Source organism: Stegodyphus dumicola, chromosome 5, assembly GCF_044657685.1.
Source record: "Stegodyphus dumicola isolate Sdum_Otavi_A_Nest chromosome 5, ASM4465768v1".
NCBI classification, from domain to species: Eukaryota; Metazoa; Arthropoda; class Arachnida; order Araneae; family Eresidae; genus Stegodyphus; species Stegodyphus dumicola.
The window spans coordinates 162,663,301-162,683,823 of NC_140772.1; the positions used below are offsets into that span (position 1 = coordinate 162,663,301).

General features: G+C 34.1%; 1 protein-coding gene across 6 annotated transcripts in view; it reads right to left on the bottom strand.

Moving 5' to 3' along the window:
- Positions 1–20,523, bottom strand: part of by (focal adhesion protein tensin) — a 699,237-nt gene that overhangs the window by 347,741 nt on the left and 330,973 nt on the right. For all 6 annotated transcript variants that reach the window (XM_085817318.1, XM_085817317.1, XM_085817321.1 and 3 more), the window contains one exon: positions 8–45. In XM_085817318.1, coding sequence (XP_085673444.1) covers positions 8–45 — 38 coding nt within the window. The remainder of the gene's footprint in view (positions 1–7; positions 46–20,523) is intronic.

Consider the following 20,523-nt stretch of genomic DNA (forward strand, 5'->3'; position numbering starts at 1 on the left):
TACTTACCTTAATTTCACATTCTTTATGGCAGGCATACTTGCAGGCTGTAAAAGATAAAATGCATATTAGCAACAATGTCTTTAATAACATATTGATAAATATGCTGTTTGACACATAACACATGCATGATACATAACACAAAACCAGTGGCAAGTCCAGGGGTGTGCTATGGGGCTGCAGTCTCACTAAGAGCTAAACCAGAAATATTGATTTTTGTTAATCACTTCGTTCTTAATCTCCTTAAAAAAAAGGTGGCAACATTGCTTTGTGGCTAGAGAAGCTCGAAATTTTTCCCGCCTTTGTAGTCATTCCATTCCACTCGCTGACGCGGTCCAAAATATTTCTTAGCTAGCTAATAGTGTTTTTATTAAATTACATAAGGTACAATAGTGTCCTCTGCCTTTAACGAAACTACGTCCCACAAGATGAGTGGAGAAGTATGATTTTCGTTGAGCTTCAGGATCTATATTTTGAGCTCCCGCCCCGTTCAATGAAGACCACTGCAGGGAGCCCTTCTGGATACTGTATGCCAGATTTCTTAAACTTTTTTCAGTCGCGACTCCTTTTTATCATTAAGATTTTTTCGCAATCCCAAGGACCCCATAATGTTTACAAAAGTTTTGTGAGACCCAACAAGTATTGCGCAAATCCGACACACGCGTGAGTGAAACTGTCAATTTTTTCCCTTGTACCGTAATATACTATTGCAGTTAATTATTTCATTAAGTTTAATTTCTAATTTTAAGACATAGAACAATGTAAAAGTTTTAAATAATTAACAGACGAAATGACAGAGTCACGTGCAAAGCAAGGAAAATAAACGTTTATATTATAAAAAGAATGTATGGAAACGTTTTCGTTTTTTCCTTTGTCTGTATTGTGTTATCTTTATCTATTTTAAGATACAATGCGTATTTGGTAATTGTAAAATTATTATAATAAGTTAAAAAATATCAAAGCTGCTAAAATTTTTGACGACCCCCTGCTGCAGGTCGGTAATTCGATGTGCATGTCAGCCGAGGTAAAGGCGAGGGTGCTGCATAATTTTTTGTAAGTATTTTTGGTGGCATTCTGCGATCCATTTGACATGATTGTTACGTTCCTTAAGACGGTAGATAATTTTTACAGAAGATTTCGTCCCACCGCGTTCTGATTCTACGGTTTGTTTAAGGTCATGATGTTGAAGAGTTATGAGTTGCAATATACGGAAGTCAGGCTGATGATGTCTTTGTTCTGACCAGACTTTTCCCTTTTTATTGTGTTAAGTGTGTTGGCTACATTTTCGATATCTTTTATGATATATGCCACTGTGATGCCTCCTTTGTTTTATTTGTCGGATTGCTTGCACATTAATGCCACTACTGGGTAAGGGAAATTCTTCAGCCACTCTCTTTTAACTTATTACTGAAAATTACCTGCTGTGGGTAAGTGAGCAGCGTGGGATTAAATTTTATGGATGTGGCTTCTGCTTGGGAATAGGTTTTGACGCCTGGAGGAGGTGGAAACGGAGTGTTTTCAGCGACGTGTTCCGCTACTAGAGTGTCAGTATTTATTGTCACGTCTTTTGCAGGATATGCTATACAGGCTTGCTTTATGGTGCTTTGCAGCTCTTATTAATGTGTACAGCGCTTTCTTTAGCTCTTCCCTAACGCTACTTGGGAGAAGATGTCTTCCAGAGCTTTTTATATGTGCGATTTCCAGGCAGGTTTCGACGAGATTATCCATCAATGCGCAACAGTCTTCTTCTTGCCGCTCATTGGGTTCGCTTGTTAGTTCATTATGACCGCTGGAATTATAGGAATTATTATCAAGTTCTTTGTTTAAGTCAATAACGAATAAATTCTCTACGTCAAAGTTGTTCTTATTATATTAGTGATTGAGCTTACTGTTGATCAATTTGAGGAGTTATTGGATTTATTTCCTGATTCTTGTAGAGATTCTATAACACAGGTATTGTTTAGAAATGGAATATCTATGATGATTTTTGCATGATTTCTTGATATACTAACGGAAGACTTCTTAGATTCCCTAGATTTTGGCAATAGTGTTATTTAGTAGTAAAATTTTAAAATCCAAAAGTGTTGTTATAGTTGAAATAACTTTAATCGAGTTTCCACACAGAATGATTCTTTCGATGTCGGATAAACAAGCATCAAATTAGCATAAAAGAAGCTATTAACAGAAAGAATTAGGTTCTTTCCAATGAACTAATTGCTACGGTAATATTTCATAGGCCTTCTACCTTTTGCTATTGTTTGCAGGTGCCAAGAATTCAAGAGTTAGTCTATTGTTGTAAATAAATATTAAATACAATTTGATGGATAACTACGTGCTGATGAGATATTACTGTTGAGTTTTTGTAAATTTAATATTTGTATTTATTAAGATGTTATATTAATTTCATTTGAAAAATGCTTATAATAAATTATTTTACAGCATATACAGTTATTGCAGATATTATGTTTCAAAGCATGTACTGTTTCTCAATACTGTAGATAATAGCGGATGATATTATACTATTTTAAATTTAAAAATATTGCAAATTCTAAAGGTTTAAAAGTTACAAAGCTATATGAAGTTATTGATATGTTCAATAAATTTTACATCAGAATTACGAGAAAAATTTACGCAGTCGTTTATTTCAAAATATATTTTAGCATTAAATAGCTATTTCCAAAGATTATTATGACTAAGGTCCAAACCTTGTTATTTCTATTGTTAATTGCTATTGTCAATGAATTTAAATTTTATAGAACTGGATGCTCTTTACATTAGAGACCGAGTTGAGTCAAAATATTCCTCTTTACGTTGAAATAAAATTTATAATAAATCGCTTTTCTACTGCATTTATTAAATGTTGTAAAATTTAATAAATGTAAATATATTAAATATAGACATGCAAGATGGAGTTCAATGAAGCGCTAATTGTGCAGAAAATAATCAGGAATACAACAGGGGAAAATTGACTAACCGTTCTGGCAATTACGAATATATATTATTATAATATAGACATAAATGTTAATGAAGCGCTCAATAGGTTAGGCAAAAACAGCCATCGTATGAAAATTACCTTATAATTTGTTGTCATTTTCTAACCTATTCAGTTCAATGTTAATATATTTTGTTGTAACATTTAATAACAGAAAAATCAGGTCTTTAAAATATCACTTAGATTTATATGACTTTACAATAACATATTAAGAAAAAAACCTTCGTTCGCTCTAGTAAAATTTTTATAACCTCAGCCCCCTGACCAAAATCCTGGATTCGCCACTACATATAATAAAATAAAAAGATGAATGCAAGCACGATGAAAACTGGTGTATGCAATTTACATAAATAAGAAAAAAACAACATTTTTATAAGTATTTTGCTCAAATACAGCCATTTAAGAAAAAAATTACTATAATAATAAAAGAAGTTAGTATCTTTCAACAGAACTCTTGTCTCAGATGGAAATAGTTTAGATCAAATGTTCCGAACAGGGTTGGTATTGACCCTTTAGGCGTCGATGAAATTTTAAATGGGTTCAATGATGATAAATCGGTCGACTGGGGGATCAATAGCCGAACATACACCGGCAATTGATCAGCATAATAAAGATCCCATTCACAGCAAAGCAAAATATTAATTAAATTAATAACTATTTGTTTACTGATATAAAGCTGTATCATACAAGAAATAATATAAAATATATATAACAAAAAAAAATCTAACATGATTTGAAAATCAATACTATTTTTAAAAAATATAAAAAACTTTTATGCGAGTGCAATATAAAAAATTAAAAAGCGAATACAGGACAACGCAACTAAAAAAGAAGAATGAAAAATGAAGCTCACAAAAAAAAAAAAAAAAAAAAAAAAAAAAAAAAAAAAAAAAAAAAAAACACCAACAGATTGAATATTTTAAGTGACAACAGATTGAATATTTAAGATTTTTAAAAATCAAACTAAGCAATTTTATGTTAAACATCAAAAAATAAAATTGAACCAACACATCAAGCGCTGCCATTACACTAATCAAAATCTAACTTTTGTTCGATTAAAATGTGTGATTTTGTTTCTGAAAAGTTGTTTACATTTGTAAAATTAAGAATTATAATACAAAAATAATTAAACATATATCTAATAAACCACTTTTTTCAAATTTTTTATTCACATTCTTAATCTTATATCTAACTTACGTTACTCATGAGTATTTATATTACAATTTTGTTGTATACTGAATATTATAGAGAAATATGTAGCAGTGTCCATGAAGAAAACCATTCCTTTAAAAGGGGTCGATGCAAGAAAAAGATAAGAATCCTTGGTTTAAATATAAGGAGGTGGATACAGACAGCTTCTTAAGTCTATAACGTCCCATAGTTATACTACTATCGCATACAAACCTTACTATGTGATCCTAGTCTTTCCAATTTTGGAAAGTGAAGCTTTACTACGAATATACGATATTTTTATTTATTATTCTGTTTATTACATATGTTATTTTTATTTATCTTTACTGCGCTGCATGTTTACCACATCAAATTCTTGTTTTTAATTTTAATTTAAGCTTTACGGGTTAATCTGTATGATTTTATAAGTTCTTCTGGAGGCCTGGTAACACTGACAAGTGTTGCCCGCAAAAAATTAATGATACTTGTCTTTTCGCGTGTTACAACTTCAGTTTACAAAGAAAATTTTACTTTCGTAAAGCAGGGCAAACCTGTATAATAAGCCTGAAAATTCTCTCTTAAAAAATACTTATTTCTGTTAATATTATTTTCCCTTAAATAATGCTGAATTTACGTGTGTCAAGTTGATTTTAGGTACCATTGGACGTGCATATACATTTAAACAGATAAATAAATAACAGCATGCGTCAATTATTTGAAAAAGGTGTATACGAAAGTATACTCTCAAAATCATACGGAGGAAAGACGTATGCATACAGAGGCTGTTCACACATTTTTTTCGACGATGTATATTGTATTCACAAAACTAAATTACATAAAATTCTTGTGTTTTAAGTGTTCTATTTGACATCCCTTATTCTGAACTATTTTTCGACACCGCAATTTCCAGGACAATAATGCCTTTTGAAGTGGCAGAAGAGGTATTCTATCCCATTCCTCCCGAACAGCTTTCCAGAGTCCTGTTAGGGTTTTGGGACAACGTTTGGATAATGCAGTTTTTAAAAGTCCGAAAGCACAAAAATCCATAGGTGACACATCGGGAGATTTAGTAGGGATATCAGATTAGTAGCCTTGATACCAGTTTTTTGTTCCATTTCTTTTAGGAAATTTACAGTGGATTTTGATGTGTGACTGCTAGCTTTGTCCTGATGGAGTCTCACAGATTGGTGGCACTGTGGGTAAAGCGATGGTATTTCATTCAGAAAAATTGGAGATAAAATATGTTTCTGATAGTATTTGGAGTTAATCTTGACATTTTTTTGCACTCTCTTTATTTTTAACTTGCCATTATAAGAAAAACCAGCAACAATCATGAATCCCTTAGAAAAACTTTCTTTCGATTCTTTGAACCATGTGCTTAAATTTTTTTCTCCCTTTTATGATAATAAATGTCTCTTTTCTTGTTACGATCATTTAAATACAGCCATGCTTCATCCATTGTGACAATTGTTTTCAATTTTTCTTTGGATAAGTGTTTCTCATATAGAATTCTGCAGTGTGTCCTGCGTTGAGCAATATGCTTTGGAAGAAGACGATGCACATTGCGTTTTTTCGCTTTCTTAAGATTTAAATCAACGTTTATCATTTTTTTTGCAGTGGATACCGAACATTTTAATGATTTTGCAACTGTGCTTTGACTAGGGAGATTTTCTTTTAACATTAAACAACGTACCTTTGCAATAGTCGAAGATGTCCGTTTTTTCCTTGGATACTTGTTTGGAATTTTTGTCCCACTTCAGGCTCCAATTTGACGTTTTTTTCCTTTCTTGTTGATAATATTACCTATCGACGCTTTAGATATCACAAAACCATGACTCTCACATCGTTTTTGGATAACGGAGTATGCATATTTCTCTTCGGAAAGAGCGTAAATGTAGCCTTCGAACCACTGCTTTGTTAAATTCGCCATTTTGAATAAAAACAAAACTTTCAAGCCACAGACGATAATTTTGACTTTCAAAAACATAGTACAATTGCAATTACTTCTTTTGCAGCAAACGAGTTTTTATTAGCGCTTACCAAAATCGTCTAAAAAATGTGCGAACAGCCTCTGTAAATTTCGATCATTAACATCACAGTCACATGTAAGTGAAAAAGCTTTAAAGAAAAACAATAAATAAAAAATATTCGCGCAAGTGAAAGAGATTATAAACCCCTTCCATTTCTTTCTCCTTAAAAAAAAAAAAAAAAAACACCACATGACAAATATATTTTGTGTTCATTGCCTGCCTATTTGTCACTCTTTACGCCCTCCCTAAAGCCGTGACAAATCTACTTGACCTTTCGCAAGGAAAACTCAGCTACTTCACTGAATTTTAATGAGGATTTAAAGGCATAAACATATGCGGCCTCTTTCATTAGACATATATCGAATAATATGAATTTTATATTCTTACCATGGATTTCTGATCTGATAAAAATTGAGCTCAAAACACACTACGTGCCTATCAATTTCGCATATGATAAAGCCCCATTCAACCGACTGGGGTGAAGTAGTGTTGGACAAAATTATTTTCGGATAACCCATGGCCGTCTCCGTGACAAAGAAAGAAAAAAAAAAAAAAGAGAGAGAGATAGATAGGCTCAAGTGCGTACAGGTAATTTTCGACAGCAATGTCGCTATTACCAAGACTGGGAGAACGATCAGACAATGGAGCTGAACAACAAGGGTAAGCGCCTAATTCTCAATAAAAAATAAGAAACTAATAAAAGAAACGAAATTACAATAAACAACATAATTATTTAAATACAATTTAGTTAACGTAGTGATGACCAACTGGTGACCGGCAGACCGCAAATTTCTTAAATATGAATTAATTACTTTATGTCAGTGCTGGCCAACTTTTAAGCCACGGCGTCACATTCTGCGATCTAACCAAAATTAACATAATTTATTTAACATTTTTAGGTTACCGTTATGCCAGTTTTATACCAGAGAAAACAGAGGAGAAGCCGCAAACCCGATTCGCCCAGAATTCGCTAGCAAGTGAATTATCAGAGAAAATGGAAACAGTCTTACTCCTGACTTTTCAAGGCTAAGATTGCCAAAAATTCCTAAATAAATTTCTGCATGCCACCCACGGGTCGGCAAACCATACACAACAAACAAGATAATATGCTGCAATATGGTGTTGAAATCTTAGAATAAGTTTCAATATGTCATCTAGCGGTCGGAAACAGAAAATTGAATAAGGACGAAGAGGAAGTTCTACAGGCTAATTTGCCCAAGCTGAAGTAGTAATTCTGGCGGCATGCAATAAAAAAAAAAAAGAAAGAAAAAAAAAAAGAAAAAATCCGGCTTGATTTAGAGGCCGCATCACACTAATGGCACAATTACTGGTTTTTTTCACACGTTTAAACAATCTTCAGTTATGGAAACAAAAGAGGTCTAATAATTTATGCTTGCACTCGACTCCTCTTGAAGAGCAAGGGTCTGAAACCGTCGGACCCAAAGCAATTGGATATGACACGCAAACATGAATTATGTACCTGTTGCAAATTGTGATAACTCTTTCAAATAGCTTTCGCTTGATTAATCATTAAGCAACTTACCTTAATTTAAACAAAAATAAACTAATTATGACAATTTGCCAAGTGGGTTTAACGGTTGCCAAGTTTTAAGAAAAAATTTGCCAAATGGGATCCAAGTCTTATCTTTCTCATGAAATCTTCCTCGTATTTATTAAATTTTTCTTCGACACATGAATAAAAATACGTATATTTGCATGTAAATAATTATGCAAGTCTTTATAAGATTATCTTCATAAATTATATTCAGGTGCAATCGGTTTTGTTTCTTATTAATTTTCAACTGTGATAAAGAGCTGTTCATATATACATGCATTTCCAACCAAAACGATTGTTCTTGGTGCAAAAATTCGTTAATAATACTATTTTTTGATAAATACGAACAAAAATTAATAAAACACATGCATTACGACCAGCAGATCGCGAAAGATCAAATGTGTCGTAAGAATGTGCAAAGGAAACGTCAAGCTAATAACGGGTATTATACCCTCTAGCTGAAGTGCATGCTTGACAACGATAAGGCAAGCTGCCAATAGTGTCGTTGATCGCTTGTTGTGGCAGTAGTGTCCATTCCTGTAGTAATGCATGTAGGAGCTCGTGAAGGGTGCCTAGCGGCATGCTGCGACCTGCTATCCGTCGTTCCAACATGTCTCACACATGTTCTATGGGATTCAGGTACAGTGATCCGGCAGGCCGCACCAGATATGGAATGGTTTCACTCTCCAGATAACTCCGCACCACTCGAGCTCTATGCGGGCGGGCGTTATCTCCATTAATATCGCGCTGGTACGCTTTGTAGAGATAAGAGGACGCACAAGAGGGTGTAGAATTTCATCGCGATATCGGACGGTATCACGTAATGGTCGGTGTGGCCATTTGTTTCTATCCTTGCCCATGCAAGTAAGCCTTTTCCTCCATGATGGTCTCCTTCGACGTTGTTTGGTGCCCAATAACGTGTCTGCGGCTCTCGCTATATGATTGCTCTTCGGAAACCTTTCTAGATTTTAAACTGAGATTCATTGTACACAGCACGCGGCTCAGTGTTCTGGTGTCCAACTGCGATGTTCACGGGCCCAATTCAACCGTGCTCTGATGGACGCAAACCACAGGTCATCAGGCGTACAGTACACCTTCATGCAGTTGTCGCGACACAGTTTGGTGAGATATAGGCCGCCCTGCAGCAACAGAGAGATGCGACGCCAGCTGCCATGTCGTTAGTGATCTATGGCGTCTTGCATATAACAACAGGAAGCGATCGTCTGCTGTTGTGGTAATTCTTCGACGTCCAGACCCACGTCTTCTTCAGAGGTTTTTATCCCTTTAGTAACGATTCTAAAGCCTGTTGATGACACTACGATGCACATTCTTCAGAGGTTTTGATCCCTTTAGTAACGATTCTCCAGCCTGTTGATGACACTACGATGCACATTCAGCTCTATCGCAACAGCGAATTGTCTTACATAAGCAACATTCCGACAGCTCTACAACGCATTTCAACTTGAAGATGCTGTCTTCGGCTCAAGCTTTCCGCTTTGGATATCTCGGATTACACGAAACTATCGCTGCCTAACTGATCCATAGATATAGCATACCTCTCTTAAGGCGCTGTGATGTGACTGCAGGATTGCGTTTTATGCTAATTTTTAGTTGCCTATTTACGTTCGGCAATGCAACCTCTATCTCGAAAATTGTATGTTTTAATTCCTTTTTTTTACACTGGTACCTTTATTTTTAGCGTTTGTTGCTTATTTTTTTAGCACGATTGTACAAAACTGAAATGTCTTCGTGGGCTACACAAAACTGCTTCGGGCCAGTATTCCAAATTGCATGCTATTAAACTGGCAGCCAAATGAGCCTGTGACAAACACTTTCACGGCAAAAAACAGTTATACTTTATTAGGTTTATTGAAATGGCGATCAATACAGGCAGCCTGATAATTTAGCTTACCGCCTGCAAGTGACGGCACATCAAAATATGTACTTGGGTATGATATAAGCACCTTACTCTCTGCCAGCAAAGGAACGACTGTGCTTCAATGGATTAAAGAACAGGTCAGCCACATAAGCATCGAAACTGCTGATAAGACGCAAGTATTCCTGAAATATAAATTCCAAACCAGCCACATCTTTTAAGCTTTGTTTCAGAGAAAAAGGTAGGACTGACTCTTATCCCAATCATTTCTGTATATACATGTGCACAAGGAAGCAGAAAGTTACAGTGGCACAGCTAGACAATTTGGGTCCTTAGGCAAATTTAATATATATATATACTTAGAAACTAAATATCATATTAGCATAGATAATTATGTATTGAAAATACATTTTAGTCAGATAATTAAGTATTATTTAATGTTTTTAAGCAATCCAAGACTTTTTTAGTAATAAAAAAATTCAATAGCAAGAAAACCACAGAGAAACAATCTTAATAAACATAACTATCTAAAAAGAAAAAATACGAATTAAATTACATTCGAAATAATAAATGGATTTATGATACATAATCACAACAGTCTATTGCATGCATTTGTTGTGGTAAGAGAATCTATTATACTTTTTGGGCCCATTTTATTTGCTCTTCATGTTCGATGATAAGAAGCGAAAGCTAATTTAACGCGTTTGTCCAGTAGTATTTTTTCTATAATCTTTAATGGTTTTTAGCTTTGAAATCTATATTCTTCTGCAATGACAGTTACAGTCGCTTAAAAAAAAAGTAAGAAAATTATTACATTATACAGAAATAGCTTTACAGCGGACGGTATTTTTAACATTAAGTTCCCAAAGTCTTGAATGGGCATGTTTTCGTTAAATTCATTTTTACACAAGTGTAGTGCGTTTCTAAATTGTAGACAATATTTCAGAATAAATATCTACTAAACTTATATTTCTGTATTAGTTCACATATCTTAGCACGGGTTAAAGCCTGAGTAAAATCTTTAAGGCCAGTAAAAATTTTTGAGAAAATGGAAACATTTAAACTGAGGAATTAAAATACCATTTGATTGATAATTATTGAGCTTAAAAAATTAAAAAAAGTAGAAAAATTAACTTGCAAATATTTTATTATTAGAAAATATTACAGAACACACAGATGAATATTTGAGTCTGAGTAAAAACTTTAAAGGCCAACATAGAAAATAACATATACGAAAAAAAGTAAAAATTCTTAGAAGGTTGTGTAGGAGCCATTTCTTCGAATTACTTCAAATATTCTTGTTTTCATGGATGAAACGAGTTTTTGATAAAGGGTGGGGTCGGTTTTATACTATTCATCTTCGATAGTAGATTTCAGCTCTGTTGATGTAAAATGTCTCTTATTTGCATAAACTCTTCTTGCTAAGTCACCCCAAAGGTTCTCGATTGGGTTGAGGTCAGGTGATATAGCTGGCCATTTCACAGTTTCAACATTGTTGACTTGGAACGAATTTTTTGTGCTGTTACTCGAACGGATCGATGCATTGTCTTGGTGATATTTCCAATTTTCTCCAGCAAGACATTCAGCATATGGCAAAAGATGATTTGTTAGGACATTTTGGTATCCTTGTGAATTCATTCTACCTGAAACGAATGCAATTGAGCCCACACCATTGTAAGCAAAACAGCCCCAAGTCATGACAGACCCTCCACCTAATTGGCGCTTGGAGAATATTTCTTTTTCATTTCTTATATCAAGTCAGTAGAAATTCCAGCCATCTGGTCCATCCAAATTCCATTTTATGTTTCGTCAGAAAAAATAATTTCTATCCATTGTTGTCCCAGGTCATGACTTTCTGGCCAAAGTTCAAACGCTCTATTTTGTATCTCTGCAGTAACTGCGGCTTAGTCAATTTTGCTGTATAAGTGAACCTTCCAGATCTTCTAATTGTGTTATAAATCGTTTTTTGACAAACTTTTAAACCTGTCGTCGGAATCAGTTTCCTGGTTGAGTACTTTCCAGTAGATACAAGTTGGCAAACTCTTCTTTCATCTCGCGAAGACAAAGCTTTAGGTCTTCCCCCAGTATTCTTTTTACCATAATTGTCTTTCAATTTAAAAAAATTGTTGACTACAGTCTTTGATCTTCCTATCTTTATCGCAATAGCACGACTACTCATTCCTGTTGAAGACAAAGCTTCAATCTCTCCTCTTTCACGATCAGTTAACTTCTTACCCTTCGCCATCTTCACAAAGATCACCAATACTTCGAAGAAATGTATGACAAATATGAAAATTGCAGCGTTGTCACAAGCTAGTAGTTGCAATGGTAATTACAGGATTATATTATATTTATTTTTAAAAAAATGACTGGTGGCCTTAAAGTTTTTACTCAGGCAGAAATACTAACTTTGTAAATAACCACATGTTTCTCATAATTATATATTTACAAATTATGTTTATAGCATTTATTTCTTATCAATGAACTTTAATAATTAATATTATTTGAATCCCTTTTATTTCATTTTACATTTTCTCAAAAATTTTTACTGGCCTTAAAGTTTTTACTCAGGCTGTATAAAAAGAGGTTCCAAAAAAACCAAATCGATCTTTCGCTTTGTCATACCAATAAATCTATTATTTATTTGCGCTAAAATAACGTCTAAAAAGTAATAAATACACTCACTTTGAAATATTTTTCATATGACTAAAATTTATGATTTGTCAAAAATTCATCAAAATGATATTTCGTCTCATTTTGCCTCTTGGTTAGAAATTCCGAAGTTATATACGATTTCAGGGCCATTTGTTTTTATTCTGCTAAAATAAATTCAAATTCGTTTCGTGTTTTCTTTGTCATCATGATAACTATTATTTATTCCTTAAAGAGTATAACATTTTATTTATTTTTCGTCAATATTTTAGAATAATTTATGTATGTTTAAATAAAAATTGCGCAGCTTCATCTAGATCAGTGACGGGCAAACTTCTGTGAAAGCGGACCAAAAAGTAAAGAAAAAAAAAAAAAAAATTCAGCACGCCAGTATAATTTATTCTGAAAGTTTAAATATTAATGAATGAAACTCCAACTAAATTTTAAAAAGTCCCTTAAATTCAGGTTCGAATTCCAATGTACTAATTTTGAGAACTGATGTTAAATGATCATCTGTCAGTCTATTTCTAACAGAATTCTTCCTAAGGTTCATAGTAGAAAACATTTTTTTAAATATATAAGATGAAGCAAAAAACATAGCACTAATTTTCGAAGCGTGATATATTAAATTTAGGAAACTTGCTTTCAATAACTATTTGTTATCGAAAATTTGAGAAATTAAAAGATCTAATTTTGGGAACACTAAGAAATAACTGCTTAAGAGGATCTATAGCTTGTAACTGGGGGATATTGAACTTAACCTCGGGAAGCGTAATGGCAAACCGCACATTGAGTTGAACAGTGTTAAACGAATGTCGCATACTGCATGCCCAGAAACAAATTTGGCGTAATTATTATGTTGGCGCGATTTGAAAAGAGGATAAATACGGTATGTGGTAGATGTACCGCCATCTGATTGTAAACAAATCCGGCGTTTAAGTCTTCGTAGAGTATATGTGCAATGTAAAGTAATTACTGTGTAAAATTAGATTTTTTTCCTGTACTGCTCCAACAACTGGAAAGTTGAACGATACGATCAAGTTTAAATTGAAGAATGCACAAAATGGGTAAAGGAAGTCAGCGTAAATGCGGATGCTCCAGTGGATAGCGCGAGCTTCAAACCAAATGCTATTGCGAGATTGCTTTCAGGTATGTATATATTTTCCCATTTCAATAAATTTGATATGTTATAAGTGCAATATGTGATATATTGTATTTTAACACATATACAGTTCATTAACATTTTTTAACATTTCCTAAATTTCTATATGATGTAGCATTAAGAAAGATGTTTTAAGAAATTTGTTTCCTTACTGTTTTAATTTTTTCGAAAAGAAACATCATTTTCGAGAAACTTCAAGAAGAAAGTTATTAGCGTAATTTTATTACAGCTAAAACTGACGCAAGGTACTTGAGTCTTTTATCTCAAAATGTGCTGAAATGTTTTGGTTGAAGTTAATATAAAATAATGTAATGAACTCGTAATGTAATGAATTGTGGTATAACTGTAAAGAATTGGTAAAAATAAAATATAATTAGCTCAAATTTACTTAACTCCTTATATTATCAAATATCTATTGAATAGAAAAACCTGTTGAAATATTAAATGTAACAAGTTCTATTTTTAAAAGGCAGATGATTGTACAGCATCTAGGAATTGATGATGATTTTTAATAATCCTAAAGTAATAGTAAAGTCAACAATAAAGTATATTTTGATGTATGTAATTTTCATCAATGATTACATAACATTGCACTTTAATATAAAGTATGCTTGGATTGTTTTCATGTATGCTATATATTATTGCAAATTAGTTCTTCATAAAATTGTATATTTCTGCTGTGGAAAAGTATGTATGCTGTAAAGATCGTGACTTGTAAAGATCATGACTTGTGAAGATCGTGACTTAAAGAGAACGTGAAATATAAATAATAGGACAAGAACTTGCATTTTACGGTGTGGCAACAAGAAGAGGATTCGAAAGATTTTTATATATATTTTGTTTTAGAGAGTTTAAGATTTTTTAATATTTTAATAGTTGTAAGAGTTTTAACTGCAGTAGTTAACAGTTTAAAATTTTGATAGTTTAGAGCTGCAGTATTTATTTTTTTTTGGTTCTGTTTTAAAATTTAAATAAAAGTATTTTGTTTATTCTGAAAAATTAGCTTTATTCTTCCTACAAGATTCAATATTCATTATATTGAAATGAGGAAAGGATTTTTACTGGCGCAGTCGACAGGATCGGAGTTTCCCCGCATATAATTACGAACCAAAATAACTCAGGTGAGAGCTCAATTTACCTTGGAAACGTAAAATAGTTAATTAAGATTATGAAAAGTTAATTATTGTTTCCGTCATGGAATCTTAGTTTATTTACTTGTCAAAGTAATGAATACGCCAGTGTTCAAATGTAATTTTCAAAGTAATGAATACGCCAGTGTTCAAATGTAATTTTCAAAGTAATGAATACGCCAGTGTTCAAATGTAATTTTCAAAGTAATGAATACGCCAGTGTTCAAATGTAATTTCGTTTGACTCGCCAGAGTAGGTGAACAACACATTAAGTATTGATTCTACTGATTGATTTTCGTGTCGAATAAAATTAAATTCATTGTGAATTATATTTAAATAGAAAAAGAAAAGAAAAAAAATAGCTTTTCATAAAACTAAGAGTCTATTGGCTGAATAAAATCGAGACATGGCTTTTATGGGACGTGGGAAAAAAGAGGATTTGCTGGCTTTAGCTGCTGAATTAGAAATTGAAGTAGATCCAAGTATGAAAATCGTGGCGATAAAAAATGAAATAATTCAAAGTGATACATATGATGAAGCATTTGCTAAAGAAGTGTTTTTAACGATTATTGAAGAGAGGAAAAGAAAAGAAGAGGAACAGCGAAGAAAGGAGAAAGAAGAGATTGAGGAACAGCGAAGAAAGGAAAAAGAAGAGATTGAGGAACAGCGAAGAAAGGAGAAAGAAGAGATTGAGGAACAGCGAAGAAAGGAAAAAGAAGAGATTGAGGAACAGCGAAGAAAGGAGAAAGAAGAGCTTGAGGAAAGGCGAAGGAAAGAAGAATTAGAAGCACAGCAGAAAAGAGAGCAAATGGAGTTTGAATTGAGGAAACTCGAAATTGAATCTCGTGTTCGACTAACACAAACTCCACCAACAAATGAAAATGGACATCATAATTTTGATTTAATTAAGCTTATTCCCAAATTCAATTTAAGACACGATGATATTGTGATTTATTTATCCTTATTTGAAAGACAAGCTAAAAGGACAAAGATTAATCCTAAAGATTGGGTTTCATGTTTATTGACTTTAATGCCATCTGAAATCATTCAATTAATTGGTAGGGAATCTGAAGAAAATTTTGAAGATTATGAGTACATTAAGGCCATTTTATTGAAGAGATTTAAATTAAATCCTGAAAGCTTTAGAAAAAAATTTGTGATGCACCAAAAGAGCGCTGAAAAATCATGGAGAGATTTTTGCTACGAAATTACAAGTTATTTTGAAGAATGGATCAATGGTCTTGAAATCACAAATTTTGCCGCGTTAAAAGACTTGATTATTACTGACCAAATTAAGAAAAGAGTACCCTATGAAGTAAGAGACCATCTTCTTGACGACTGGGCGAAGTTCGTTTCTCCAACCAAGTTAGCTGATAAACTTGACGAATATGACAGTGTTCGTAATATCTCAAAACGGACTGGTGGTAATCCATCAACAGACAGAACTAATGAAAAATGGCAACCTCGTTCTCTTCAGAAATAAATCGCTGTCTGCTGAGAAAACGCCAAGAGTGTGCCCATCCCGTAAGAGTGAGGAACCACAAAAGCCTAGTTTCAAACTAACTTGCTATAATTGTGGAAAAGAAGGTCATACATCTAAGTTATGTACCAAAAATCGGATACCAAGAAGTGCTTCTGTAACAGCACAAAACAACTTAATACAAACACAAGCACCCCTTACAGAAAAAGAAAAACCAGAAGTGCTAACTGCCAAGATCTCTATTCCTGTCTCAAAATCAGTAGACGTATCTAGAAACATAGATGAATTAAAACTGGTCAAAGTTAAATGTGGAGATATTATTCTAAATGGAATCGTAGACACGGGAGCACAAATTTCAGTAGTCCGTGAGAAATTGGTTGACAACATACCTTGCGAAGGAGAAAGTAAAATAGAGATATCTTCTGCTTTTGGTGAAAACGAAATTACTCCACTAAAGATTTTCCAGATGAAAATTGACGATGATTTTCACGGTAGTGTCCATTAAGTGTGCTGTTTCAAAAAAGCTAGTTACCGACTTGCTATTGAGTTCTTCAGCTTATGAAACACTCTGTGGAAATATCGAACTGTGGAACTGTGATCGTCATTGGGATGCATCCCCCTTAGAGTACAAAGAGACAGATGATAAACCCTCACCAGTTGAAGACATTACTACAAATTTGGCTGTTGTTAATCAGATTTCCCAAGAAAACATAGAGTCTCTGAAAACAACGAACAAGGTAAGACTAGAATTCAAGACACATCAAGAACAAGACGAAACTCTGAAAAAATGCTTTGAATGGGCAAATAAAAATCAAAATTCATATACTTTCGATGATGGCATATTACTTCATTCCGAATATATCTGTGGTGAAAACATTAAGCAAGTTGTATTACCTTTAGAAAAAAGAAGGGAAGTCCTAAGAATGGCACATGAAATCCCTCTTGCCGGCCACCTCGGTGAGAAAAAGACAATTCAACGAATCAAGTACTCATTCTTTTGGCCTACTATTAAGCAAGATGTTAAAAAATTCTGTGAAAGTTGTAAAGAATGCCAATTGAGGAGAACAGTTACGTACAAAGATCGAATCCCAATTCAACCTATTGTTAGGCCGGAAACACCCTTTGAAGTATGGAGCGTGGATTGTATCGGGCCATTAGAACCTCCATCCAGGAGAGGTCATCGGTTTGTGATATGTGCAGTTGATCTATGCACCAGATGGGCAGAAGCCACCCCCGTCAAAGACATAAGTGCGAAAACAACATGCAACGTTTTGATGAGGTTTTTTACTCAAACTGGATTTCCAAAAGTGATTTGTTCCGACCAGGGAACTAATTTCACAGCCAAACTCACCCGAGCCTTTGAGAACTTACTTGGTGTATCTCCACGATTCTCCACTCCAGGGCACCCCGAGAGTATGGGTGCTGTCGAGCGTTGGAATAGAACCTTAAAAGAGATGATGAACAAAAATATCCAAGAACATGGCAGAAACTGGGATTTGAATCTTCCCTATCTCCTGTTTGCCTACAGAGAAGTGCCACATAGCACCACTGGTTTGTCTCCCTTCCAGATGGTATATGGAAGAATACCACCAGGACCATTATCTTTGCTGAAAGAAATATGGACAGGTGAACGTAGCATTCCAGTTACAGCTTCCCGTTCAATTGAAAATTATCTACAAGACCTTTTAGAAAAATTAAGAAAAGCTCATGACATTGCATCAGCAAATTCCAAAATATCTCAAGAAGAGTACACTTCAAGATACAATTTACGTTCTCAAGAAAAGACTTTCAATGTTGGGGACAAAGTCCTCGTGTTAATGCCATCATCATCACATAAATTGCTCAACACGTGGCAAGGACCAGCTACCGTGATCAAACTTACCAGGCCACACTCTGCCAAAATCGAAATGGAAAACGGAAGTATTAGGGAACTCCATATAAATAAGTTAAGGCCATATATTGCTCGTGTAGATCACGTTGGTATCATTTTTGACCAAGATGAAGAGTTTGGAGATATCCACTATGCACCAGCAGATCTTATGAATAAATCTGCTGATGATATCTGGACCCATTTACAAAATTCGAAAGGTGACTTAAAATATTACCAACGGGAAGGACTATTTAAAGTACTAAAATCTTATGTAGATGTTTTCAGTAGCAAACCTGGTCAAGCCAATGTTGATGGTCATGACATCAAGGTTACAGAAGGATGTAATCCGAAAAGATTGAGGCCCTACCGTGTTCCTGTTTCACTTCAAGAGGAAGTCGATCGTCAAGTTAAAGAACTGTTAGAATGGGATCTTATAGAACCCAGTGACAGTAACTGGGCACATCCTATAGTATGTGTTGCAAAAAAGAATGGCGGCGTTAGACTGTGCATAGACTTCAGGCTTTTAAATAGCTTCACAATTCCGGACGCCTATCCGATGAAGATTGCTAAAGATTTACTATTCGAAATAGGGAAAGCCAAATTCATAACAGTTCTCGATTTAACCAAGGGATATTGGCAAATTCCTATGAAAGAAGAAGCTAAACCCTACATAGCATTTATCACTCATTCCGGCCATTACCAATGGAAAGTTCTCCCTTTCGGTTTGAAAAATGCTGGAAGTACCTTCCAAAAATCGATGGATAAGGTGCTTGCAAACCATAAGAACTACTGCCGTTCATATATTGATGATGTGGCAATATTTTCTGAAACTTGGGATGGCCACCTCTATCACATCGACCAAGTGTTTCAGAGACTGAGAAGCGCAGGTCTAACCGCAAATGTAGAAAAGTGTGATTTCGGAAAGAGCCACGTGAAGTTTCTAGGACATGTAATAGGTTCTGGCACTCACTCTCCAGATCCTGAGAAAGTAGAAGTCATCAGAAATCTGTCTAAGCCTACCACTAAAAAAGAAGTCAGGAGTCTTTTAGGGCTAGCAAGCTACTATAGGGATTATATCCCAAATTTTTCTGAGATTGTTTTACCTCTAACAAACCTTACAAAGAAGAGTGTTCCAAATAATATTCCATGGGACTCTGAAAAAGAAGCAGCTTTTAACAAACTTAAAGAAGAGTTGATTAAAATGCCATCTCTGCATACTCCGGACATCAGCAAGCCCTTTCAACTCTATACGGATGCATCTGCTTTCGCAATTGGAGCGTGTTTAGCTCAAAACGACGAACATGGCAAAGAAATGCCCATAGCATTTTTCAGCAAGAAATTAACGCTCTGTCAACAACGATGGTCAACCATCGAACGAGAAGCATTTTGTGTCATCGAAGCCTTGAAAAAATTTGACACATGGATTTTCGGTGCCAAAGTGCAGATTGTGTCTGATCACAATCCCCTCACCTACTTGACCCAAAGCGCCCCTCATGGTGCTAAACTGTCTCGTTGGGCCTTAGCGTTACAACGGTATAACATGACTGTGACATACCGCAAAGGAAGTTCACATGGGAATGCTGATGCTTTGTCAAGGTTAGCTGTTAACTCTTTCTCTCTCAATGAACTCTGAGCAACATTGTCTCTACGGTGACGAATGTGCTTCTTGTGGGGAGACTTGTAAAGATCGTGACTTGTAAAGATCATGACTTGTGAAGATCGTGACTTAAAGAGAACGTGAAATATAAATAATAGGACAAGAACTTGCATTTTACGGTGTGGCAACAAGAAGAGGATTCGAAAGATTTTTATATATATTTTGTTTTAGAGAGTTTAAGATTTTTTAATATTTTAATAGTTGTAAGAGTTTTAACTGCAGTAGTTAACAGTTTAAAATTTTGATAGTTTAGAGCTGCAGTATTTATTTTTTTTTTTTTGGTTCTGTTTTAAAATTTAAATAAAAGTATTTTGTTTATTCTGAAAAATTAGCTTTATTCTTCCTACAAGATTCAATATTCATTATATTGAAATGAGGAAAGGATTTTTACTTATGCAATCATGCAAGTTGTAGGAAAACATGTACGTGTACTGCACATGTACCAGGAAGACAAGATAACAATTATGAATGCCAATCATCATTTGCTGACTGTATCTGTCAAGCTGACTACACAGACTATAGTAGCCAAAGATAAGTTGTAGAAAGTGTGTTTCAGAGTTGAATGTATGAATTAAAGTTAGTAGGATAATTATTCTTAACTAAATAATAAAATTTAAATAAAACCCCTTATTTCAATTTTTATAAATTCTCTTATTATTATGATGTGATTTCACAACCATTGACCCTCTCCTATTGTTAAATAATTCATTCAGCACTGAACAACATATTATTTTATTGGTATAAAAAATAATATATTTTGTGTGTATGACCAAGTTATGATCTAAGATTTTTCAATACTTGAATCATCCTTTTAAAGATTTTTATAAAATGATTTTTTTTTTAATTTCAGGCATTGGCACAGTGAATGGTAGCTGAAAAATTTTGACCCTTGTTTCTGGAAGTGAAATGTTAGATGTAAGTAATGATGTCTGAGACCCTTATCACACGGCA